The following is a 24,871-nucleotide window of genomic DNA, read 5'->3' on the forward strand; positions in this document are numbered from 1 at the left end:
GTAGATATATTTTGAACAAATCTGACTGGATCTAATTTTTCAGACAAGTGAATTCAGCAACGAGGTTTCCTGTTCACATGAGCCCTAGTCTGGATACAGCCTAAGGACAGTCAATTAGGAACCCTAGGATTTGTCTGAGGGTCTGTGTTTAAGACATGTGTGTAAATGTTAAAGAAAACAAACTAGAGAGATTTATTCATCAACATAAAGGAACAGAAAAGAGTAAGAAATTTCCTTACTTTGAGAGTATCAAGCAATTACTGAACGATTAGGGCACTAGGGTGTAATTTTTGAAGTGCTTTACTTTCCTGTTTCCTAGTTGCAGGTCGACTTTTTCCCTCAATTCTTTACTTTTTAAAGCTACCATTGTCAAATTCTCAATCCTCCCACGTTTCAGGATAAGCCCTCATGGAGCGATCCCGCAGGCCACCACACACACGCCTGGCCAGCCTTCTTGCCGCTGCCTCCCCGGTGTCCCTGAGTCTGCCGCCCCCGGTGGCCTGGTGGGAAAGACACCTTGCTCATCCCTCAGGCCCGACTAAGCTCAGGACTGAAGGTCCCCCGTCTGAGGCCCCTGTGATACTGAGGACCAGAAGCCGTTCCTCTGAACTCTCCCTGCTTCTGAGCGACCGTCACTCAGACCGATCTGTGACCCAGAGTCCTCCCGGGACTTCGGCTCATCAACGATGAACTGGGGTGAAGACCGAGAGAAGAAAAGCTGTCCCTCATCTAGCCATCCACAGGGGTCTGCCTTGGGGTGCTGGCCCCAAGGAGAACCCACACTCCACTAAGGATGGGGCGCAGGCAAGGCTGCTGTGGCTGCAGGGCTGCCAGCTTCTCCCATGAACAGATTACTTGAGTGGAAGCAACGTGCTTACTTAGGCACTTACGCTGCTTAGGGTGCTGCCCGGCACGGGGCAGACAGGCACACATCACACATCATCCAAAAGGGACAGTGGAGGCAATGCTTTCTGATTCTTCCCCACCTGTCAGTAGAAAAACAGGCAGACACCAGACTTGTACTTAGCTGTAATTTTGTAATTTCCCCAGTTTATTTGAAAACAATCTTTTCTGACATATATTCATATGAATTTTAGATCAGTTATCTCCAAGTGCACAGAAATTACCTATATTTGCCTGTAAACTAAGCACTGATAAAAGAATACTTAACATATCAATATTTAAGCATTCCAACATAAAAGGACTTTTTTCCCACTTATTTTTTCCCACCTAAGCTGATCTATATTTGACATTCAGGTTAATCACATGCATGTAAAGCAGACGTGGTCCCCACACTGACCCTAAGGTAAACCAGCACACAAGTGTCCTTCTTCCCGGACATAATTACATTTCCAGAGGCAAAGTGGTTCAAACAGGAACACATAAGGTGACTTCCTTATGAAATCAACGAGACAGACACAAACTAAGGAGTGAAGGTGCTGAAGACGAGTCACGCAAATCTTCCTCCTTCCTGTCCTGTCAATGCACAAGTGTGCACTGTGCCTGTGTGTGAACACTTCTCGCCAACATCACTGGACACCAGGCCCTGGCATCAAGAGGGAGTGCAGGGCAGGGGCCCCGTCCACACAGAGGGAAGAGGTAGTGCAGGTTCCTGGAAGTGCCGATGGCTCAGATGCTGCCGAGCCTTACAGTGATGCTTTACTTCATTGTGTTCTATTTTGCTGCTCTGCGATTTTCTTTGTTCCACTATTTTTGTAACTGGGGCAAAGTGGGAGGTTCAACTAGTCTAAGAACACTTACCCCATAAACTGGCTGAATCAAAATTTTTTATTTATTCGTCCACCAAACGCAACAACTGGTTTCCATCTACAATTATTTTTAAGGTAAGAAACAGTGAGTCAACTGAGAAAAGGGCTGTGGCCTTGGCTAGGGAATGGCGACACTGTGACACCTGACTGAGAATGCGGGCCTGTGGGAACGAGCCTGGGCCGCAGCAGGGCTGGACCCGGGTCAGCGAACCTTCTCCAGGAAGGCTCTGCAGCACCGCACACACTGCTGGTAGACGGTCTCAAAGTCAGCTTCATTACCCTGAAAAGACAGGGAAAAGGAAGAGTAACGAAGCCTGCGTAAGGAAAAGGCCCTTCAGGAGTCTGCCTCCGACTCCCAACGTGAGGGCACACAGACAGGCTGGTGTTTACGTTATCCCTACCCGTGAACCGCAGGATGGAAGTGAGAACCATACTTACATAATAAGGGTCTTCAATGATGAGCTTTTTCTGTGGATCGTAGCTCCCAAGTAGTTCAATTCTCGCTCTGCAGTTTTTAACTTGATTACTTTTCCTATTCAAATCTCTGTAAAATTGAAACATGAACTCAGTTTTCTGATCTATGGTTTCAAGTTAAACTGGGACGTCTGCTAGGGTTTTATGAAGCACCTGTATCAAAATCCAGCAAAAGTGACCTGATTTAAAGAGGAAATCAAACACTCGGCAGCTCTGCACGGCCCTCCCTGGGGCTGCAGTCTGGGGCTCTGTGTCTCAGGCAAGGGAGCTCGCAACAGCAGGGGATTTACACGAAACGTACAGCTTTGAGCCAGACAATAATCAGCATTCTCCTGACAAGGTGACAGAGTGGAACGCAAAACGCCATGAGAACCAAGTCCCAGAGGGCGGGAGGTTCCACGCTAAGGTGTCCTGACGGCGGTCCTTGCACCCACTCCACGCGCCCATCTCCCACCTCAGCTTTCTCACTGAGCTTCGTGTGGACTGTTCCTGCATTTGGTTACCAAATCTCTATGGGGGACAACAGAGTCTAACGGGAAACCCGCGAGGCCTCAGAGCACAGACCCTCCCCAGGAAGCCACCGAGGCTGAAACGTGAAGGGCAGGTGGGAGCAGGGGTGGCTCGGGCTGCACCACCAAGTGCCAACCACGTCTGGACATTTCATTAGTAGACAGGGTGCCACACAGAGTTCTCTAACAAGACACTGTTGATGATACTGATGAGCTATTCTGTAACTGAGAAAAATGTGGACAAAACAAAACTAACAAGTGAAAAACAAAAATAGAAAATCTATGTATTTTAACGCAGTTCGTGATTAATGAAAACCTAGGTAAGCCTGTTGCATCCGTACCTGTCCACCCTACAACAGTGACTAAAGGAAAGAGTTTCTGTTAATCAAACACACGCAACATTTACGGGTTAGCAGGGAAGCAAGGCAGTGTGGTCCTGCGCTCACACCGCGGGCTCGTCTCTGTCCTTTCGGTGAGGGCAGACGCCAAGGGCCCTGCAGGCGCACTGCTGAGGCATCTCACTCAGCAAGACCTACTGTGTGACAGGCAGCACGGTGCCCGTCTTGCAACCGGTGCATGGTCCGCTCATACATTCCCTTTGGTCACTTAGCCCGAGTCTGCCTCTATATTTGTAAAATACATCGCATTCATTTACCTTTGCATGGTCACATGGTATCATATTGTTCGTTAGGTTTAATTTGAATACATGAAGCCCATAATACATGTAAGCCCACCTCAGACTTCAGGAGGAGAGGCCCAGGAAAACGCTCTCATCATTGGTTACCAGTGCCTGGCTGAAGAAATGCCACACCAAGCTCCTTGTTGCCCAGATCCATGTCCCCTGAGGTCAAACGCACAAGTGAGGCGATAGGGCACGGTGGTGAGTGTGACTCATGCCTCACAGAGCCTAGGCTAAAATTCCAACACACCCACCACTGAATCTGTGACCTTGGGCAGGTAACGTAACCTCTCTGTGCCTCGAATTCCTCTCTGATGAGACGGAGCAACAGTGCAAACCTTCAGAGGAAGGGCTTTGGCGTGATACGCACCAGTCTTAGCCATTTTTACCTAATACCTTAATCTGACAGTTTTTGTTTTTTAAATTGATTAAGGCAATCAACAATTTAAATGAACTAAAACGTCTTCTTTTTTGTTAGTCTTTTTTTGGGGGTTGCTGTGAGGCAGCTGTAAGGGGGAATAAGATGAGAAACACAATACAACACCATGCTGGCCATGATTCATTACAGCAATAACAAACTCACTCTCCTGCAAAACAAAGCATCACCTTATATATCAGACTTTTCCTTACCAAAGGGTGTGTCTAAGTGTAAACAGATCTATGAGACTTCAATTCTAAATTATTCCCTGGATTTCTTACTATTCTAAATAAGCACTTCCACATGTTGTGACCATCATTATATATTACAAGTTTAAGGCACGAGAAAAGTCGTTTTGGACAACACTCTGCCCAGCCTATTACTGACCGAGTTGAAGAGAAACAACCTTTAAAAATACGATTACCTCAGGTTGCTTTCATCCATACATAGTATATAATCAAAAGTGGCAAAGTCTTCTTTGGTAACCTAAAAGTAAATGAGAAGTGAAAACATAATGTTTACGTTTAGACCAATCAAGCCTAGAGGATCCAAAACAGAACCTTAAAAAAAAAAAAAAAGGCTATACTTGAATCTGCTACTCACTTATTAAGTTATAAATCAATTAAGGTACTTTAAACAGTTAACCTGATTTCCTCAAATTGTATTGCAAATAAATTTTATTTTATACAGTTCCCTAGAATAATCATAAATAGTATAATATGTGGATGCAAAGTTTATACTTCATCTTCGACTTCTTAGAAACAAAGTATAATTCAGTTAACTTAATGAAATGTTCCGTGTCTGAGCCCTATTTTTCATTCCCGAAGTACTCATCCTCAGCCCCAGTGACATGGAGCAACTGCAGCACTGGCGGCTGTCCTCGTGGGGCTTCCCTCCTACGCAGGGTGGGCAGCTCTCAGGAGTGACAATGCCTCACAGAAAAATAAAGCAGAGAAGAGGGCAGAGAGGAAGACAACATTTGAGGTAGAGGGTGGTCAGGCTCACAAGAAAGAAACACATGAGGAACTGAATCTCTGGATCTTCTCTATTCTGACTAAATATCCGTAACTTGGACATGACACAGAAGAGAGCGCCACTCAGCACTGTTACTAATTCTCACCCGAACTGTGCACTGTTTTCTGACATAATTCATAAACATGAGCTCACTAAAATATAAACAAAAACTCTCTTATGATTTTTATTAGTATAAGTAATAACAGAATAAGAAAGGAACAACTATATTCAATTTTAATAACCTATAAGGGAAAAGAATCGGAAAAAGAATATATATATATATATATATATATATATATATATATATATATAACTGAATCACTCTGCTGTACACCTGAAACTAACACAGCATTGTAAATTAACTATACTTCAATTAAAAAAATGGTAGGCAGGTGGGAAGGAAGGAAGGGAAACATGCCGTAATCAAGGATGGAAATAATTTCTAAGAATGCTTTCAATACTCATCTTCATCACTAAAAAAATCCTCTAAAATATAGTGGCACAATGAAACTACAAAGATTTTGAATACCTGGTTAAACAGAGTAGTGACACTCTACTATAATCAGTGCTGCAGAAGAACCAGAAATATACTCACTATTCTGTTAAAAATAATAAATTTTGGCTCTTAGTATGCACTTGCATTAATTTTTAGTGTAGCACATTAATAAAGTACTGGGACCAAATTTTGCTAACATTCCCAAGGTACTAGCTTATTTTAAAATCTATTAGCACAAATATTACAAGTTATTTCCCCAAATTAGTTGTCTGAGAAATGTCCTGAGATTAAATATTAAACATTGTTTTTAATTTTGGAATGACTGCGATTGCAGATCCTAAGAAAGACTTAGTAACTGACAGCTACATGGAGCTACATGATGTTTAGATGTTAAAATGACTGTGGAAGAGGAACAGCTATAATTAACATCTTATAAAGAATGCATGGTAAAGGATTTCCGCTTGCAGCTATAAATGAAATAGCTTGTGGCAAAACAACCCTATTGCCAGAAAAAAAGTAGAAAACGCCCATCAAAACTAAACACTTCTGCACAATCATTAACGTGCTCCCATGACAGCCAGGCTCAGAAAGGCCAAAATCCCAACTGCGTGCACAGGACCAGGTATGCAAATTGGCGGGCCCTCTGCTGCTACAGATAAGCCTGGCTACCTGCGAGGGCTGACCGGCCACAAAGGGCAGCTGGCGTCTTGCCCCCGCCCTCAAGAGGACTTGCTGATCCTGGGCCCCGGCTAGAGCTCGGAAGAGAGATCTCAAACTTCCTGGATGCAGAAATTTTTAACTCTTAAAATTATTTAGGCCTTCCGTCTAAACAACTTGTTACTTAGGGTTTTATCTACTGTACCAATATTCACCAAAGCTATGAAAAGTGAAATTTTTATAACACTTATTATTCACTTAAAAATAATAAAAATTCATTACCTGTTATTATAACATTTTTATAAATGAAAAACAGCTCTATTTTCCACACTCAAACTTAGGGAGGAGAGTGGCACTGTTTTACATTTTTGCAAATCTCTTTAATGTCTGCTTACTCGAGGCAGACGGTTCTCTTCTGTGCTTCTGCGTTTGATCTGCTGAAATATGCAAACCCAGCCTCACACAAGCACGCAGCTTAAAAGCAGTATTTTCACAGCCATTGTGTAACTGTGGATATTCTCTGATGCAACACCAAAGCTCATTAGCAGTGGTTTCTTACAGGTTATTTGCAATGCAGAACATGAAAACATACGAGCAAACTTTTCCTACTCTGTCCAAGCTCACTGGTTATGGTTAGTCTGAGCCTTTGAATGGATCCCTGACTCACACATTTTGACCTCACGGGCCTAGGGGTCCCTGGAACCCACTTTGGGGACTGTGCTTTAGACTCTCACAGGAGGGGCTGTTAGCAACGTCTGAGGACATCGTGATCGTCACGATGGGGGATGAAAGGGGTGCTCAGCATCGCGTGGGTCAAACCACCCGGCCTCCCAGGTCACGAGAAGCCTGGGCAGAAGGCCGCTGATGGAAGGCAGGAGCACCAAAGGGCCAGTGGGCAACCTCACCGGATGGAGATGCCGGAGGTGAAGCAGACACCACACATCTCCTCCTCAGAGCATCTGCCAAGTTCCTAAACTGTTCAGAGGAAGAAGCCAAGAGAACAAGTGGAAGGCCGCACGCAGCAGACTCAGTGGGGAGGGAAGAACTACTTCAGAAGCTGCTAAACAGGAACAGCCCTGTGTGCTGAACGCCTCCCCGGCAGGGGGGCTCCTGGAAGTTCACTGGAGAGGGGCCCGTCCAGCACAGCCCGAGCCCCGCGAGGCAGGCCCAGAAACCAGTCAGCTCCAAACCAATCCCGGCCCCACCAAAGCGGAGCCACCTGGAGGCGAAGGTCCTTCACCCAAAGCTTCTACGTTGTCTATACATCATGCTCCGCATTTAATCCAAACTAGCAAGCATGCCGAGCAATACAACAAAGAGGAAAAGAAAGAAAAGCAGACTCACAGATGACCCAGGTATCAGGCTTTGTGTAAAATAACTGTGATCGGAGCTGTTCACGAAAATATAGGGCAAGATGTAGAATTTCACCAGAGAGCTGGAGTCAATTTAAAAGATCAAATAAAACTTAAAGAATTAAATAAAGTAACAGACACTAAATATTCAAGAAATAGAGGCTTATGGACTGTTTGAAAACAGAAAGATTTGTACATCACAAAACAGGTCAGGAGGAAAATCTCAGACTGAAAAACAGAGTGAAAAAAAGGATGGAGAAAGTAGAAAAAGCACAAGAAATTTATGTTCAAAATACATTTAGGCTGAATCTCAGAAGAAGGAGGGGAAGAAAAGTAGACAAAGATAACAGCCCAGAATCTTCCAGCACTGATGAAAACCATCAAGACACAAATTCAGGAAGTGAATCTGACCACATAAAACTGCTGGTAACTACACACCAAAGAAAAGCTCAAGACAGCAGAAGAAAACGACAGCAACTGCAGGAAGCAACCAAAGGACAATGCATTAGATGAATCCTTCCAAACAGTTAAGGTAGAAATACCATCATTGTCTGACAAAAGTTTTTTAACCGAAGAGAAAAGAAACATTAGCCAACTTGTTTTATGGGGCTGCTCGACCCTGACACAGTGTGTGATGCCAGGTGTGCATCCAACCCAACAGAACTGCACACATACAAAAATATTCAGTGGACTCAGCCCCAAACTAGAAACAACCGAGTGTTCATCAAGAGTGGAACTGATAATAAACTGTAGCCTAACTGTAAAATGATACTGAGTCCACAAATGAGGATGACTAAGCTTTGCTATGAGCAACAATACGGAGAATCTCACAAAGGAAAAGCTGACAGAAGTATACACACTACAGGATTCCCCTGCCGTAAAGCGGAAAAGGTAGCGGCATTTTGAGTGGTGACCTCTGGAGTAGAGGGAGCAGAGCTGGTCGTGCCATAAGATGCACTGAGCACCCTGACATCTGTGCATATGTCACATAAAGTTTACTGGAAAGGGAAAGAATGTATGATAAAGTAAACATCCCCACAGAACTAACCGGATGTGAGAGTTCACATACTCCAGAGCAATGGTTACATGCGCTAAAAAGAAAAAAGTACCCTGAATGTATTCTGTCTATAAAACCCAGGTTTAATCGAAATATTAGAATAGTTCTCATACAAATTGTGACACTCACTAAAGAGGAAATCTGTAAACATTAGAAAATGCTAAAAAATAACAAAGATCTGACGTGATACTGACATATCCTACTAGGACTTGCACATTTTTAAAAAAATCATTGCTGAGAAAATCTTCTTAAAAGCAACAAAAGAAAAAATAGGTCATGTGGAAGTACTACTTCTAAAACTGGTAATAATTTCATAAGCAGTGACTTTCTAGCTTTGTTTTTTTAAGGCACGTGTATTTAAAATATTTCATTTGTACCCACTTTTATTATAAACTTAGTGTATGAAAAATAATCTGATCTTAAAAGCAGAAAACATGGAAGTATGATTGCTCATAATTCTGAAGGTCTACTCAAAATAAATCTACATTATTTGAAAAACGAAATAGAAACTGGCAAGGTATGCACAACCCTGAAGAGACTAGCATGGGCAAATGACATAAAAAATGTTCCATCTCCAATGAAAATTCCACTTAAGAAAGGGTCCTTAAAATAGTTAATTTAAATAGTAAATTGTTAACATGCAGAGTCAACTGATGTAGCCAGAAACTAGTTCACAGATCTCAGTTATCTAAGTCAAAAATAATGTGTGCATTACTAATTTCTGAGGCATTATTAACATATTAAAAGTGTGTCTATAGTCATTTTGTTTTGTGAATTTTCTGGCTCACACCTCAACAAATAAACCTGTAATTAAATCCAAGTCCTACCACTTTGCAGCTGCATAACCTTCAATAAGTCATTTATTTTCTCTCCAGAACTGTTTCCTGACCTGCAAAATGTGTTTACCAACCACTCCTTTCCGTAATTGATAAAATTTGAGAACGACCAAAATTTAAAATACGATGTTACATGGCAAAGCAATCTGCAAAGTTTTAAATAGAGACAAAATTTAGTATAACAACGACTAAGGAATCTTTATCCAGTCTTACAAAAAGTTCTGATCCGAGCACTAATCCTAAATTATAGTTCTCACGCTGCCATCCACACTTACAAACATGCAATGTGTCTGACAACTGATTTTCACAATATCGGGCTTCTCACTCTGAAGGCCTCAAACGCTCACGTGACACTGAGCCATGGCCCTCCTTGGCCTACAGAGCCTACATGTTGTCAGGACGGACACAAACGGAAGTCAGCAGATTTTAGCGAGGTTCTTAAAGAATCCAATTGATTTGGATTTAGAACAACGCGCTAGTCAGAAACGAAGCGTGTTTCTGTAGCAGCTGGTCCCCGTGGTTACAGAAGGTGCCGGCACGAGCACCCACAGCAGCTCCTAGACTGGGAGGGACTGGACGGGCCGCCTACGGACCCCGACGTCTCACCACGAATGCTGCCAGGAAAACCTCAGAACCCCCCTTCCGGGCTTCCACGGGAGTCTAGAACCCTGTAGCCCAATAACGTGCCCACCAGACCAAGTGGCTATTTAAATGAGTTACAATTTAAAATGCAGCCTCCATTACGCTGGCCATATCTCAAAAGTGCAAGAGCACATCCAGCTGGCGGCTTCCACCCTGCAGAGCAGATAAGGCACACCAACCTCCTCGCAGGACGTTCTGCTGGGCCGCATTCCAGAACCAAAACCCAGAAGTACTACTGCTGGTGTGCGGGCTATGCACCCATAATAATATCAGCGCTATCCGGTACTTCTAAGGCACTCCACAGTTGGCAATATGTTTCTGTATTTACAACCGAAATTTATTCTAACAACGACCTAGTAATGGAAGCAGACTAAGTCACCAGGGCTTAAAAGTTTAAAGACCTCACGCACAGAAAAAAGGGCGATGCCAGCTCAGGTCTGCCAGCTCTTAGCCAGGGCTCTCTCGACCATGCATTTTAACAAGTCAATTCCAAGACCATGCAAACCTTTCAGAACTGTGGAACCAGAATGGGTGTATTGTGGCTGGTCAGGCCGACCCTAAATAAAGAGACTCAAATAAACACACTCATTATACATAAGTCTGGTTAAGCCTCTCACAACCGCTCAGGTTACGGGATCAACGTATTAGAAATTAAACGAGGTCTCTTCTACCTGTCTTGCTTTATGGACTGTGTTAATGCCATGATTTCTCAGGCAGCTCACAGCTCTCGGATCTGGCGACCGGCCCACGTTCCAGTCAGAAACAGCGCCACTGTCAATGACCCACTGCAACACAAAACACACAAGTGCACCTTCAAGGTCAAGTACGGTACCTGCCGGGCAACGTGACTCATGGGGACACCATGCTTCTTCATGCAAGCCTGCCCTCGATAATCAGGAGGGTTTCCTAGTTCATACGTGGACGTTGCTGCACTGTCTATCCTCCACTGCAGGAGAAAAAAAGAATTTTTTTCACAATTTTCTGCCCCAAAGCCATTCAGGTTGTCCTCTTTAAGGTTGTGAACAGTACTTACAGTATCTGAAATGTTTTGATCAGTTACAAGTTTCCTGAAAACTGCTTCTGCGATGGGTGATCGACAGATGTTACCTTAAAAAAAAGGAGGGGGCAGAGTGAGCATGTGATGTGAGGGAAGCAAGGTACTCTTCTCTGAGGTGACCGTCCTGCCAGCACGTGGCAGAACCTGGGGGAACAGCTGACCCAACCCTGCTCAATGATTTCACACCAACTGTCCAAGTACTCAAAGTACAAATGACAAAGACATCCGAAATCAGAACAGTCATGACCAAAATCATCGTTTTTCAGGTTTGCTACCACTGACCCAGAAGCGAGTCGTGAAATCAACAAAGTGGGTCGCAACCAGCCTATTTTAAAATGAAATACAACAGAATAGAGTTTAAAATATGCATTTTCAAGTATACTGCACATAATAAAGATGACTATTGTTTCATAAAATATACAAGCAAATGTATTTGGGCCTAAGAGTAGTTCCACACAGACTTCTACCGCAGGACCTGTGCGGAGGGAGCCCTTGCTTGAGTGCTGTGGACCCAAAAGTCAGCCAGCTGGGGTAGGGATGGTCCTCCAGGCTGTCCAGTCTGCCCAGAACTTACAGCAGCTGCAAGTTCACAGATCCCCAGTTCACCCTCACTTCAAACCAGCTGAACCTTACAGGTTCAATATTTCTCCAGAAGGACTGCAGAATTCAGGAAAATGCTATACTTATGATTATAGTTTTATTATCACAAAAAGATACAAAGCAGAACCAGCCAACGTCAGAGAGCACAGCAAAGATTCTGGAAAGTTCCAAATCGGAAACTTTCTGGTCCTTGGGGACGTGTCACATTCCCGTCACCCATGTGTGACAGTACTCAGAGTACTGCCAATCCAGGACGCCTCCCAGAGCTCCAGTGCCAAGGATTTATTGGGGTTTCATAAATAAGCCCAACTGATTGAATTACTGGCCTGTGGTTGAACTCAATGTCCAGCCCCTTCCCCTGCCACGTGTGGCTCGCAGCCTCCACCCGAGTTACCTCCTCAGCATAAGCTGTGTAGGGTCATCCCTGAATCACAAAACACTCCTATCACTCCAAGGGAATTCCAAGGGGTTTGAAGGTTACCTCCCAGCAGCCAGGACAGAGGCAAGACCTCTCATTAAATGGGGTCAAATTCCTTACTACACAGGGGAAGAAAGATAAAAGACAGAAAATCTTCCCTCAAAATATTTCTACCACATGCTAAGCAATGTATTTATGGGAGATACGGAATTAGCTATAATAAAAACAAGAAAACAAATGCTGATAGACAAGCAATATACTACAGGAGCACGGGAAAAGATTCTAAAAAGCATAAAGAATAAGAAAGTTTCTTATGAGAAAAAAAGAACAATTAGGGCTGGTCTTTAAAGGATGAAGAGTATTTAAATACTGGTTAATTGTAGGAAAAAGGTAACCTGACACCACTATGCTCTCTCTCATCTCCCAGTTTGCTGGCTGGGACACAATTAACAGCACACATTCTTTAGACCTTTAAAACATTAAACACTTAATAATCTTGCCAAAATAAGAAGTTCCGTTCTTTTCTGCTATTACCCTTACCGATGGTATACATCTGACACTTCCCTGCACTTCAGTCTGAAACAGGTCCAAATAAACACTTTGAAGGAATAAAACTTTTATGTTTCAGAAGTGTACTGTTGTTACTGTCCTGCATACAGGCTACCAAGTGAAATGGCAAACAGCAACCTCAAATACCCCAGAACTCCATGTCTCACCCCCTCCACCGGCAAAGCTCTGGTTCAACACACAAACTCTCTGAATTGTGGGTCTCCCTCCTGTGGCCCTCACCCCTTCTCAGTCAGCCTTCAGTGGAGAGCTTAAAACTCAAATGATGCCTACTGTCAAAGTGAAACAAGGAGGCCTTTTACTTTTCCCCTCATAGAAATTCAATTCTGCAAATACCTAGTATGCATCATATTTTGTCCTAAAGCTGGAAATACAAAGAAAAATAAGCCACAGTTATTGCCTTCAAGAGGGCTAAATCTAGCTATAATCTCAGGAGGCTATCAAGTTAATTATAATAAAATCTGTGTGAGGAAAGGTGTCTATAAAGGGTCATGGGAACAACTACCTCTACCTAGACGATCTGGAAAAAGTAAAGAAGGGAATACTTGGGTCTGCCCTTTTAGAAAGGCTTTCCAGGCAAAATGCAAAATGGGTTCCCAGAAAGAAGCACACAACGGAAGGCACACTGAGCATCTGAAGTCCTGGGGAACAGGGAGTCCCCAGGGTGTGTGGGTAGGAAACGGTAAACGGGGTAAAGTGGGAAACGCTGAGCACACTTCTGTGGCCTTCTTTAAGGGTGCACCTAAAGAGGAGTGGAAGGAAATGCAGGAAATGCAGACTCATCAGAAGGTTTTAAGTCACTGGACTATTGACCATATAGGCCGTCCTCTCTGGGGAATTAAGGCGATGGGGTGGAAGCACTGAGGTGCCCTATCAAAGGAAAAATCCTGAAAGCTAAAGGGAAAGTGAACTCTATTTTAAGTAAGGGAGGCTCACTGTTGAAGTCCTAAAAATGAAAATAATTCTGAGCTGGAAGTTACCTGAAGAATTAAAAATAAAAAATACCTTCATTTTCATGTAGAGGAATATTGGCACATGGGGCTGTTACACAGCGACCTAGGGAATCAGATCTCTCTGGTTTGGCTTTTACAACCAAGAAATCCTAAACCTTTGCCCTTCCCCTGCCTTTAGGTCAGATCCATTTGTGAGCATGGGCCGAGGCAACATGCCAGCAAACCAGTGTTGTCATGGGTTTCGGCGCATCAGGAGGCCCTTAAAGGACAGATCAGCCCAGTGGCCTCGAGTCTGTCTGATGAAGGGGAAAAAGGGATTCTAGGCAAGTGCAATGCCAGGAACCCTGGCTTGGAGTACAGGTGCTGCAGGTGAGACGGGAACCGGGCTTGGAGAAAGGACTGTACAGAAGCTAGAGGTCCAGGCTTGCAGAGAGGGCTTCGGCAGGTGACAGGGGATCCGACTCGGAGACAGGACTGAACAGGAGACCCCGCTTGGAGAGAGAACCGGGCACGTCAAGGACACCCCGCCTGCAGAGCTGCCCAGGCAACGGCGCCGACCCATGCCACCCTCGGGTCTCCCCTCTCCGGCCTCCTCCGCATCACCGTTCCTGGTCCAGCGGCGCGGTCCAGCGGCGCAGCCCAGCGGCGCAGCCCAGAGCGCACGAAGCCCTTCCCAGCCCTCCAGGAAAGTCAAAGTGGGGCTAGATCAGCGCTGTCTCACCCAGACACACGAACAGCACTGACTTGGTCGCCTGTTCGGCCATCTTCCCGCGCTCAGAGAGGCGCCCACTAATCACGTAGGCACGTTTCTGGCGCGGCGCATGCGCGCCCGCGTAGTCCTGCCCCGGCCCCACCCGGAGCGAGAGTGCAGTCTCGCGCTTGCGCAGTCTGGCCCCAGAGCCTCCCGCGGGAGGTGGCGCCGAGAGCCACCCCGAGGGCGGGGGGTGGGGCGCGGGGAGGGGAGGGATGGGGCGGGACCAAGAGCCACCTGGAAGGGGAGGGGCCCAATGGGGGAGAGCTGGGGTCACGCGCCTCTGCTGAGTGACCACCCGAGGGCAGGAGAGGGCGTAGCCCCGAGTCCCGGGGTTTTGGGGGCCACAGACTGAAGCCAGAGAGACGGGGCCTGATGGGTCCCCGAGTGTCCTCGGAGAGTAGGGAGTCAGTCCTGGGATTCAGGTGAGCGCCCGTCACCTGGGCCGCGCGGCCGAAGGTGAGGCCCGCGATCAGGGGCTGGGCGGGGTCCGCAAGGGCACCTCCTGGTACCCCGAGACCCCCGCCCCCAGTGCCCGGGTCGGAACCGCTGCGCAAGGTCCGCTCTGCGGCGGGACGGCCGCTGGGCTGCCCAGTTGTCGAAGCTGGGCTGCTTCAGCAGCCGCCCTGGGACCGGTGAGGGCGAGCGCACACCTCCCTTAGCTGCAGTTTTTATCCTGCGAATATGTGTAAAGTAGGTGCTTTGCCCCGGAAAAGCGGGTGTTTACCTGCTCCCTCACCTGTCTCAGGTGTGCACCTCGCTAGACCGGTCCCTGCCCTGGGAGGCGGAGCCGAGCGGGGAGGGCCTCTCCTCTTCCTGGGTAGGTGTCGGCAGCTCCAGGGGCGCCGGAACGGACCAGGCTCGGGGTCGCAAGTGAGTACGGGTGTCGGTGACGCCGCTGAACCTCACCTGGAATCGGGACCACCCCTTGCGCTATACAAAAGTTTTGCTGAGGAGTGTAAATCTTTGGTGAAAGAGGTAGAAACGATGTCTTTGGGATTTTTTTGCTGTTGCGCATCTATTAACACTCAGTTATCCCACAACTGTTAAAAGTTAAGAGGAACCAGCTCCCTGGACTCTCCACAAATGCGGTTGTGATTCAGGTTTGGCCCCAGTTGATTCAGTTCACAGAATGGCTCTTCTCGTTTTTAATTTTAGCGATTGTCATTCACTTCATTTGTAAATATCTAATATTTGAAAAGCCAAGTATTAGGCACTATCTTTTTTCGCTGCCGTCTGTTTTAGTGGGGGACACTCTGGACCTTTGTTGGACGGTTTGGGTTCAGCCTGGGCCTGGCTCGCGCAGCCGGAGGCAGAAAGCTGCCATTGTTTCCGGGCTCCCCAGGTGTAAGTGCCGGGCCCTCCGCACCTCACCTGGCCCTGCCTGTGATCAGCCACAGTTCCGGGGAACCTCTTGGGGCAGAGTGGCCGCCTCCCTGGTGCTGTGAGCGCTGGACCTTGGATCTCTTTCCTTTACTGTGGTGGTTTTTCCTTGTGTAATGAAATAGGAAACTGCTCTGAACAGGTAGATGACCATGAGATAATGAGATTTACCCTGCTAGCTGGAAATGTGTTATTTTCACTTCATCTCAACAAACAGTTCTGTGTCGCCACTGCTGCTGCTGAGGCTGAGTTGGAGAGAATGACACAGACAGGGGAACCCTGCCCACAGAGAGTAGGAATCTGATGGCCCCAGAATGTTCTACCAAAGGGGAGGAGGTTTTCAGGTTTTCTTTTGTATACGACACATGCGTGTCCTGCATTTTTGTCCTCATGAGAGTTTTTATTGAGGTGTGGGAGATGCCTGAATTAATAATGGGTTAGTCAGAAACGCTGCACACACGCACCTCAGAGAAATAACAAGTCTCCATGGTGCCGTTTAGTTCTTTGTGTGGTCTGCTATTGGCATACCTGCGCAGTGACCTGGAGGTTAAAATCAGTTGTTACTTCCATCCTGTTTATCATGCATAAACTAAGGAGAATTGGTTATCTGGTTTACAAATATTCTATTTAAACAGAGTTTCTTTAAAATGAGTTAATACTATCCCTCATCTTTTGTAAGATTAAAAAAAATATTTAAAAGAAATCTGTGCTCATCAAGAGTGATTTGATGCTTTTATTCCATTTAGGAAGTTTTCTCAGGGGCTTTCTCACTGTTTAGAAAGAAAGATATGGTGGTTGGAAAGAGAACGCTGACAAGCGAAGGGGATGTTGCTGCCGTGACGCTGAGTGACCGGTGGTCACAGACGTCTTTCTACAGGTTGCCTTATGTGCAAGTGTGTCACGATAAGACATCATCCTGTGCAGTTTGAGACCTAAACACACGGAATTTTTATTTTCTTTGGGAGGAGTCCATTTTTCACAGTCACTGACCAGGTTAATGTGGCCTGTGTAGTCCTTCTCTGAGCCAGGATCACTCTTCAGTTTGAGAAAAGGTAACATGGTATAAGTCGAGGGGCTCCTTATGCTGGAAGTTATGGTTCTTGTCACTCCATAGTCTCTGTCCCCTGTCTGAATCCTGTGGTCAGGGGAACAAGAAAAGAGGCACAGGCCATGGTAATGTTTGGGGCTCAAATCATTAGTTTAGTTTGAAGTTTGGATTAGAAGGTTAATGACCTGACCAGAGAGACCAGTTTTGATTTCTAGAACTGACAGACTTTGTCTCCTTAAGACAAAGGAAGCAGTTAAACCCAGGCCACAGAGAGATAAGAATTAGTTTAAGAAACAGTGGTGTCCACCTAAAGGGGTGGGATAGGGAGGATGGGAGGGAGACAGAGGGAGGGGATATGGGGATGTATCTATATGTATAGCTGATTCACTTTGTTATACAGCAGAAACTAACACACCATTGTAAAGCAATTATACTCCAATAAAGATGTTAAAAAAAAAAGAAAGAAACAATGGCCATAGTTATCAGGTGGTAGTGTCCGATATGATAACGTCCTAATAAAGCTAAACTCAATATTTCAACGGCTTTCAAAAGATTACATAGATATATAAAGTTTCTTTTATTTTAGCTAAGGTTTATAGCCAAGATAAAAATTAATAAAAAATTTCCTATAGGTAGCCCTCTCATAATTGAGACTCCATTAAGGAAAATAATATATTAGATGCTTGTTGACCAGAGGGAAAGTTTGGGAAGCGCTGAAGTCTGAAAACGCTGAGGTGTTGGGAGGGGCCTTTCCTCCCCCTGCTTCCCTTCTAGACTGCAGGGCTGGGCCGGAGACTAGCCACTTTTACCACCCGGGTGGCAGCTTACTCCAAATAGTTTCTGATGTCACTGTGGCCCCCAGTCACCCCAGCCCCGAGTTTACTGCCCCATGACCAATATGGGAATTATTTCTACATCTTAAGCTCATTTCAAGCTTTTGAGGTTTCCAAAGTAAAAATTTTCTCCTCAGTATTAAAAAAAAAATCCTCTTAATTAAAAAAAAAAAGTCTTAGTATGGAAATTTTCAAATATTTCAGTTACTTTTGAAAGAAAACTTTACATCTGTTTTCTTGGCTTGAGGTTTGGCATCCATCCTTCTCTTAGGAAGAAACTCAAATATTTATAGATGATTTGCTTTGCCTTGGAATTCAAGAGACTTAAGAATTTTATGCATGTTGAGATGCAAACCATGACTTAATAATGACCTTGTCTTCACAACTTCAGCACTATAATCATATCAACATTCTGAACAGACCGTGCCCCTCTGCCGAATGGTACAGCAGAGGAAAAGTGGATGAGCCATGATTTGATGCTGAGGACAGGAATTGAGGCTTGTCTCGAAATCGTTGTCATTACTTGTTGGCTCTGACGGAAAGATTCACCATTATACAACTATGACCTGGCAGTATGCTCATATTAGAAATGTAATAGGATCTGTACTAGCCAAACAAATTAGCCAGGCTCTTCTGGAATCAGCTGAACGTGAAGGTGTCCTCACCGTGACCATGTGACACCCAGCTCGCAGTGGCGCAGGGCTGTGTCTAGCGCTCAGGCTTAGGGATTGAGCTTTGTGGTCTGCAGGCATCCCGGGCTGCGTGTGAATTCCCCAGTCCAGTAGCTTTCCTTCCCATGTTTATAAAAGAGGCTCTGACCTTCCCTACACAGGATGTTTGCAATAGCGACTCTCAACTGTGGAATTTGCTTATTTAACTGGTTTAATTCTGCCTGGTTGATGGAGTTCAAAGTAGAAAGTCTTTTGGGGGAAGGTTTACGTATCATTTACTGAGCTTTAGTTGCACGGGCCAGAACATCTGCTCCAAATCGGCTCTAGCAGGAAAGGATCTCACTGGCCCACGTGACTGAAGAGTCCGGAGCTGCTTGTGGCACCAGCTGTGGCCCAGCCCCGGGCTCAAGCAGTGCCGGCAGAGCCCAGGTCCTCTCTCCAACTCTAGTCAAGCGCTCCTCTGCATGGCTTTGCTCTCAGGCTCTCCCCAGTGGTGACAAAACCTTGCAGCAAGTCCAAGCAGAAGTGCCTGTGAAAGAGGCAGTTCCGGCAGCTCCCACACAAGCCCTTGGTCAGATGCTGACGTGGATCAGCCTTGGTTACAAAGCTCTGCTGTAGCACAAGGAGGACACTTGGTCTAATTCTGCAAATGGGTCGCCTTCAGGTGTGGCTTCCGTGGAAACAGACACACTGTGCTGGTTCCAAAAACCAGAGGCATAGATGCTCAGTAGGAAAAGGAACCAATTTCCACTGAAGTTTATTAATTCAAGTCAGTGCGATGTACTGAGCACCTGGATATATGAAGAGGGCTCTACAGGGGCACAAAGCTTTGTAAAAAGCACTGCTTCTGACTGTAAGGATTGCAGCTGAGTGGTGGACAGCTGTGTGGGTAAGAGTCTCAAATCACAAGCTCGAGTGCTGGAAGTGTAAACATTCTATCGAGTCCTCATTTTCAGTCACGTCTCAGAGTGGGTGTTGAGAAGAAGCGTCAGGTGTGTGCTGCCTCTGCCCACTCAGATTTGCTTCTGGGTCTTCAGTTATCATTAGTTCTGAAGCTGCCCCTGCTGCACTCCCAGGGTCCTGGCACCCCAGCTCTGATGGGACAACAGGAGTTCCTGCAAGCGGAGAGCTGGCTCTCCCATGCCTTCTGGGCTGCAGGGGTCCTGGCACCTAGCTCTGATGGGACAACAGGAGTTCCCTGCAAGCGGAGAGCTGGCTCTCCCATGCCTTCTGGGCTGCAGGGGTCCTGGCACCCCAGCTCTGATGGGACAACATGAGTTCCCTGCAAGCGGAGAGCTGGCTCTCCCATGCCTTCTGGGCTGCAGGGGTCCTGGCACCCCAGCTCTGATGGGACAACAGGAGTTCCCTGCAAGCGGAGAGCTGGCTCTCCCATGCCTTCTGGGCTGCAGGGGTCCTGGCACCCCAGCTCTGATGGGACAACAGGAGTTCCCTGCAAGCGGAGAGCTGGCTCTCCCATGCCTTCTGGGCTGCAGGGGTCCTGGCACCCCAGCTCTGATGGGACAACAGGAGTTCCCTGCAAGCGGAGAGCTGGCTCTCCCATGCCTTCTGGGCTGCAGGGGTCCTGGCACCCCAGCTCTGATGGGACAACAGCAGTTCCTGCAAGCGGAGAGCTGGCTCTCCCATGCCCTCTGGGCTGAAGGGGTCCTGGCACCCCAGCTCTGATGGGACAGCAGGAGTTCCCGCAAGCGGAGAGCTGGCTCTCCCACGCCTTCTGGGCTGAAGGGGTCCTGGCACCCCAGCTCTGATGGGGCAACAGGAGTTCCCGCAAGCAGAGAGCTGGCTCTCCCATGCCCTCTGGGCTGAAGGGGTCTCCGTGGGGTGGGTGCCACTTGGCAGTGGGGCTGCTTGAGGCTTTTTAGACCAGTGTGCTTGTTGGTCTCCTGACACTCAGGCCTCCTTAGTTTGGGGTTTGGTTTGCTTTGCTTTTGTCCTACCTTTCCTGTGGCAGCCTAGAAAGGACTATTTTAAGGTACTATGCCATCAACTTGTACCACGCTTCCCTCTCACCCTCCTCTCTCTCAAGATCTAGGAAATGTTACAGAGTCTGAGAGTCAGGGAACCTTTGCGCTTACTCAGCACATGTTCTTCTAAACCCACTGGGTTTTCTATGTAAATGAGCCTTTCCTAGTCCTCACAGGGTTTTGATCTTTAATTCCTAAAAGCAACAAATGCTTCATTCATTTAACAAATATTTATTGGGCACTTACTATATGTTATTATGGTGTGTGTTGGAGATATTACAGTTAATAAAATAGTCAACGTGCCTAACCTTATAGCACTTACATTCTAGAGAGGGAGATTAGGTTAGAACGATCAGATCAGATAGACAGATAGACAGACAGACAGGGTAGATAAAAGCCATGGTGTAGACTAAATATGGTGGAAAAACTTTGAGGCGTGTTATCAATGAGCTATTACTTAGAGCATTTCTTTGGAGAAATGACCATAGGTGTTCAAGACTGGAAACAGAGAAACCACAGAGGAGGCGGCTAAACAGACACCACAAGAGCAGATATTCCTTGGGCCAGACTGGTGGCAGGGGAGCGGGTGAGAGGTAACCAGATTCTGAGCGTGTTGAAGGTCTGTACTCCAGTAGGGTGTGCTGGTGGATTGGCACTGGGAATGAGAGCGATATGGAAGTTACAGTTGGCTCAGGTTTTGAGTGTGAGCTCCCTGATGGATGAAGCCTACCTGGAGAGGAAACTTGGGGAGCAGGCTGGAGAGGAGGTTAGGGCATCACTGTTAAGTCTAAATGTGATTAATTTGAGATGCTTACTTGGATACTTGATTTCAAGGTCCAATCAGTAATTGATACGGTGAGTCTGGCATTTAGGGAAAGGTTAAAGAATAGATCAGGCTTGGAGAATTATCAGATATAAATGGTGCTTAAAGTCACAGGACCTGAGGTGTGAGTGTGAATAGGAAAGGTGGAGCCTTGGGGAAGCTGAGAGGACCCTGAAAGGGCTGGCCTTCAATGCTTCACTCTTGGAGGCTGTCAACGGGGAAAAAAATGCACAATGTGAGAGTTGTGAGTTAAGTTTTATTTGGGGCAAAATGAGGACTGTAGCCTGGGAGACAGCCTCTCAGATAGTGCTGAGGAACTGCTCTGAAGAGACGGGGTGGGGAGGCCAGTGTACACGTGATTTCGGTGAAGGGGGTACATGTAGTCAAGCACACAGTTTGGCAGACGTTCGCTGCCGGTCACAGCAGATGCCTCTATCAGTGATTTTAGTGCTTTTCTAGATATGAGAAAATGTGAGCAACTGTGCTCTTAAAATCTTCTCCTGACAAGATCTAAGTATCTGAAGGCCTGTTCTGCCAGTTCTTTCCAGAGCACAGAGGGCCTCATTCCTGAGCTCCGCCCTGAGCTCCTTTCAGGGCGTGTTAAAGGTCAGCGACTGCAGTGACCTCATCTTTGTAGAGTCAGATGGCAAGTGACAATTTGCAGTTGGCGAGACAGACGAAGGCGGTGTTAGCAACCTTGGCACTGCTGGGTCCTCTGGGGCCTCTCCCACAAGACCTGGGGCCGGTGTCTTCCTTGCTGCTTGGGTCATCTGTTGTTTTGTGCAGCGCACGTGGTAAAGCTCTGCTCAGCCCCCAGGCAGGGATGGCCCCGGGGTGGGGGGATCTTGCCAAATCTCAGGTCTGGTCTAAGATTTACGTACTCCTGGTTTCCAGTAGAAGCGGTGTTTAAGGTTGATTTGGAAGAATGAGTGGAATTTGAAGAGGTCAGAGGTTGGCTTTTTTCCCTCTAGGGCCGGGCAGCCCGTGTATCAGGCTCTGGGGGCCAAGAGGAGAACTGAGGCTATGTATTGACACCCACGCAACAAGAGAGAAAACAATCTTCCACAAATTGTTACTGATGAAAACTGAATTATAATAATAATTGAGAACGTTTTTTGTAATCCAAATCTTCTAGTGGGTAGAATGGGATTCTCTTTATGGGAGAACGTTTTCACCTTGAGTTCACTGTTTAGCGCCCCTCGTCACGACAGATCATAAATGTTCAGCTATCAATGCTGATCTAGGATGGGATTTTACCTGTTTCATCTTTGGAAGTGTGTTCTCACATAAAATATTCTTCTTTTGATTCATTTTTTTCAACCAGCCGTTCCCATGGGAGAACAGTGCGTGGCTGGGTGTGCCCGAGTCCTCGGGGCCTCTGAGCTCCCGACGCCCCTTCCGTACGTGCTCTGGGCGGGGCTGTGGGGCTCCTGTAAGGGGCTGATGCCGAGTTCCCTCGGGGAGCAGTGAGAGGCCATCTGGCGAGCCCGTTTGGCCAGAGGCCCAGGAAAGCCCTCTCGGAGTCCTCTCCACAGCCCCCCGCACTCAGAAACCAGAGGCCCCACTGCTCTGAGGACTCCTGCCCCTGCCGCCCTCAGAGGGAGCCCAGCCTGGTGGAGCGCAGCTGTCCGCCGTCCTCGGGCCGAGCGACAGCTTCTCCAAGGAGGGCTGCATCTCCTCACCTTTGCCCCCGACCCGAGGACTGGCCCTCAGCCGAGGGCGCCACACAGAGTGAATAGCTCCCACAGTGAACATCCCCTCTTTGACCCGCAGTGTGCGTCCCACCTGCCGTTGGACTCTGCCTGCCACACCTATTCTGGCCAGAGGCATGACTCGGGCGCAATGAGGAGGGTGCAGGAAGGGGCCTATAGCATCAAGTTTTCAGGCACGTGCTAATAGGAGCACTTGGTACAGCAAAGATCTATCTTTTTATCCATTTTAACCTTTAATAAAAAGGCAAAACTACTGCTTTGCTTTTTTAGAAGGACCTGCAAGTAGTCTATTAGGAATGCTATGTAATCAAAGAGAAAGATATTAACATGTGGTATGTTATATTTTATGTGTTTTTACCCAGTTATCCACCTCCCCAAACTAATTAAGTGATTAGAATGTATATAAAACAAGTCTAGTCCTAAGTTAGAAAATAAAAATTACAGATACTTCTCCATCTTTCTTCTGCAGCAAATACCATGGAGGGATGAGAAATAATTTTTAAGCATAATAAGTAGGGTTATGTCAGCTGCAGCAACAAGCCCCCAAATCTCGATTTCTTAGCACAAGAAGAGTTGTGGTGGGCAGCTTCCCCCGTGTTCTGATCCAGGGTTCTCCATCCCTCCCACTGTGGCTGTACCCTGGAGACCCCTTCAGGCAGCCCGTGATAGGAAGGGAGGGTGCAGAAGACGCTCCTTCCCACTGTTTGGGCGTAGAAGCGACATCCATTACTGTCTCTTGGCGGCAGCTCCCGGGACCAGCGCTGTGCTGACGCGGGAAACAGACGAGTGTGTGGGAAACTAGCTAACACGGGAGACCCCCTGCATGCGACTTGATCATTCCATAAAGAGTAAGGTTACATCATCTTAGATCCCAACAGAAATTAAGAAAACAAAGGCCTCATCTAGTCCTATGCCAGGTATCAAAGCACATGCGTTACAAATGGACAGTGCACGTTAGTCGGTTTTCTAGTCGCACTCGGGTTGCCTTGCTGATCGCCAGCTCGGTACCTCCTTTGTAGTGATCCAGAGGAGGAGAGGCGGGCTCCCATCGAGGCTGTTCACACCGGTTGTGGTTTTCGGAAGCCGTCAATTGTGTCAATACCATATCGGAAACTTGGAAATGCCCCCTACCGTGCACACTTTTTCTTGCTCACTGTGGAATACCAAAACCAACTGTATGTCATTAGCTTGCTACTGACATTAGTCAAGTCATGACTAACAGCCACTTCCATAAAATGTACTTTAAAGGCTGAAGTATCTACATAAATATGTTCACTTGGAATTTTTCTACGTTGTATTTTTTCTAAGACCTTCTAAGTCCAGACTGCATAACCAAAGCATTGATAATAGGAAAAGTTTAAAGACCACTAGTAAATTGACATAATTTTAAATGGATGTGTTAAGATTCCTTCCCTATTTAAAGATTATGTGCTTCTGAGAATTTTTCTGTGTTCATCTTTGTGTTTCATATTCACCATCGCAAGTGAAAGTAGAGAACCAACAGTAGCAGCTTTTCAGTATCTCAGTACCATCGTCAAAATGGGACAGTGTGATTTTAAACAAATACATGATCGAGAAGATGAAGAGCAACTTTATGTTAGTTCCTAAAAATGCAAATTTCAGAATTGTCAATGGTATACAAATGCATATAATAACAACTGAATATTTAGTGTACAGCCACTCACCAAATCTGTCCTTTGGATTATGTGTGTGTGTGTGTGTGTTGGCACACGCTCGCACATGCGTGAGGGAGGGGAGGCTGTGTGTGCTCTCTTGTTTGTGTAAAACATAAGGGTACATTTTTCACTTTTCTACACCTCTTCATGCAAGACATGTTGGCTGTGAGAGGTCAGATTTTAAACAAAAGACAACTTATGGAGTAATTATTCATAATATACATATTTTTTTACAGCTGGAGTCACACGTTTCCACTAATATATTAAATATTTAATAGTACAGGATTCAATTTATGCTGAGCAGTCTTTGTTCTGTAATATTTCAGACATACAAAGGACTATTGAGAATAACAATTTTTACATCCGTGACTTACTATGCACAGCCTAAGGGAAAATGTACAAGTTTCCAGTAAGCTTCCTATATAAGCCTTCCCCAGGGCCACCCCACCCCCAAATCAAGTATCATTTTACTTTATCTTTATATATAAATATTT

At 46.2% G+C, this 24,871-nt stretch overlaps 2 protein-coding genes across 6 annotated transcripts in view; one reads left to right on the top strand and one right to left on the bottom strand.

The window, feature by feature from the left end:
• Window positions 1-1,774: 1,774 nt before the first annotated feature.
• On the bottom strand, window positions 1,775-14,352 carry ACP1 (acid phosphatase 1). Of its 4 annotated transcripts, none has more exons than XM_004327927.4 (6): window positions 14,220-14,352; window positions 10,937-11,010; window positions 10,575-10,688; window positions 4,274-4,335; window positions 2,208-2,313; window positions 1,775-2,049 (listed from the first exon to the last, which is right to left on the bottom strand). In XM_004327927.4, the coding sequence occupies exons 1-6, from the start codon at window positions 14,260-14,262 to the stop codon at window positions 1,972-1,974; spliced, it is 477 nt and encodes a 158-aa protein (XP_004327975.1). In that variant the 5' UTR covers window positions 14,263-14,352; the 3' UTR covers window positions 1,775-1,971. The 4 variants fall into 4 exon arrangements, 3 of the variants coding, with proteins under 3 accessions (XP_004327975.1, XP_004327974.1, XP_033693960.1); XM_004327926.4 differs by lacking the exon at window positions 10,575-10,688 and adding an exon at window positions 10,736-10,849; XR_002177962.3 differs by lacking the exon at window positions 1,775-2,049 and having other exon boundaries at window positions 2,261-2,313; window positions 10,575-10,849.
• Window positions 14,353-14,533: 181 nt separating this feature from the next.
• Window positions 14,534-24,871, top strand: part of SH3YL1 (SH3 and SYLF domain containing 1) — a 47,054-nt gene continuing 36,716 nt past the window's right edge. Inside the window, exons 1-2 of one of the 2 annotated variants that reach the window (XM_019943347.3) lie at window positions 14,534-14,674; window positions 14,998-15,122. In XM_019943347.3, coding sequence (XP_019798906.1) covers window position 15,122 — 1 coding nt within the window. In that variant the 5' untranslated portion in view covers window positions 14,534-14,674; window positions 14,998-15,121. The remainder of the gene's footprint in view (window positions 14,675-14,997; window positions 15,123-24,871) is intronic. The other variant, XM_019943346.3, reaches the window with a different exon arrangement.

The sequence above is a fragment of the Tursiops truncatus genome, chromosome 14, assembly GCF_011762595.2.
Source record: "Tursiops truncatus isolate mTurTru1 chromosome 14, mTurTru1.mat.Y, whole genome shotgun sequence".
Classification (NCBI taxonomy): Eukaryota; Metazoa; Chordata; class Mammalia; order Artiodactyla; family Delphinidae; genus Tursiops; species Tursiops truncatus.

Excerpts from the sequence above, each read along its gene's own strand:
- ACP1 (XM_004327927.4), bottom strand. The coding sequence starts at position 14,262 with ATGGCCGAACAGGCGACCAAGTCAGTGCTGTTCGTGTGTCTGG. Across the intron at positions 11,011-14,219 it reads AGTGCTGTTCGTGTGTCTGG|GTAACATCTGTCGATCACCC; the intron begins GTGAGACAGCGC and ends CTTTTTTTTAAG. Across the intron at positions 4,336-10,574 it reads CAGTCCATAAAGCAAGACAG|GTTACCAAAGAAGACTTTGC; the intron begins GTAGAAGAGACC and ends ATTTACTTTTAG.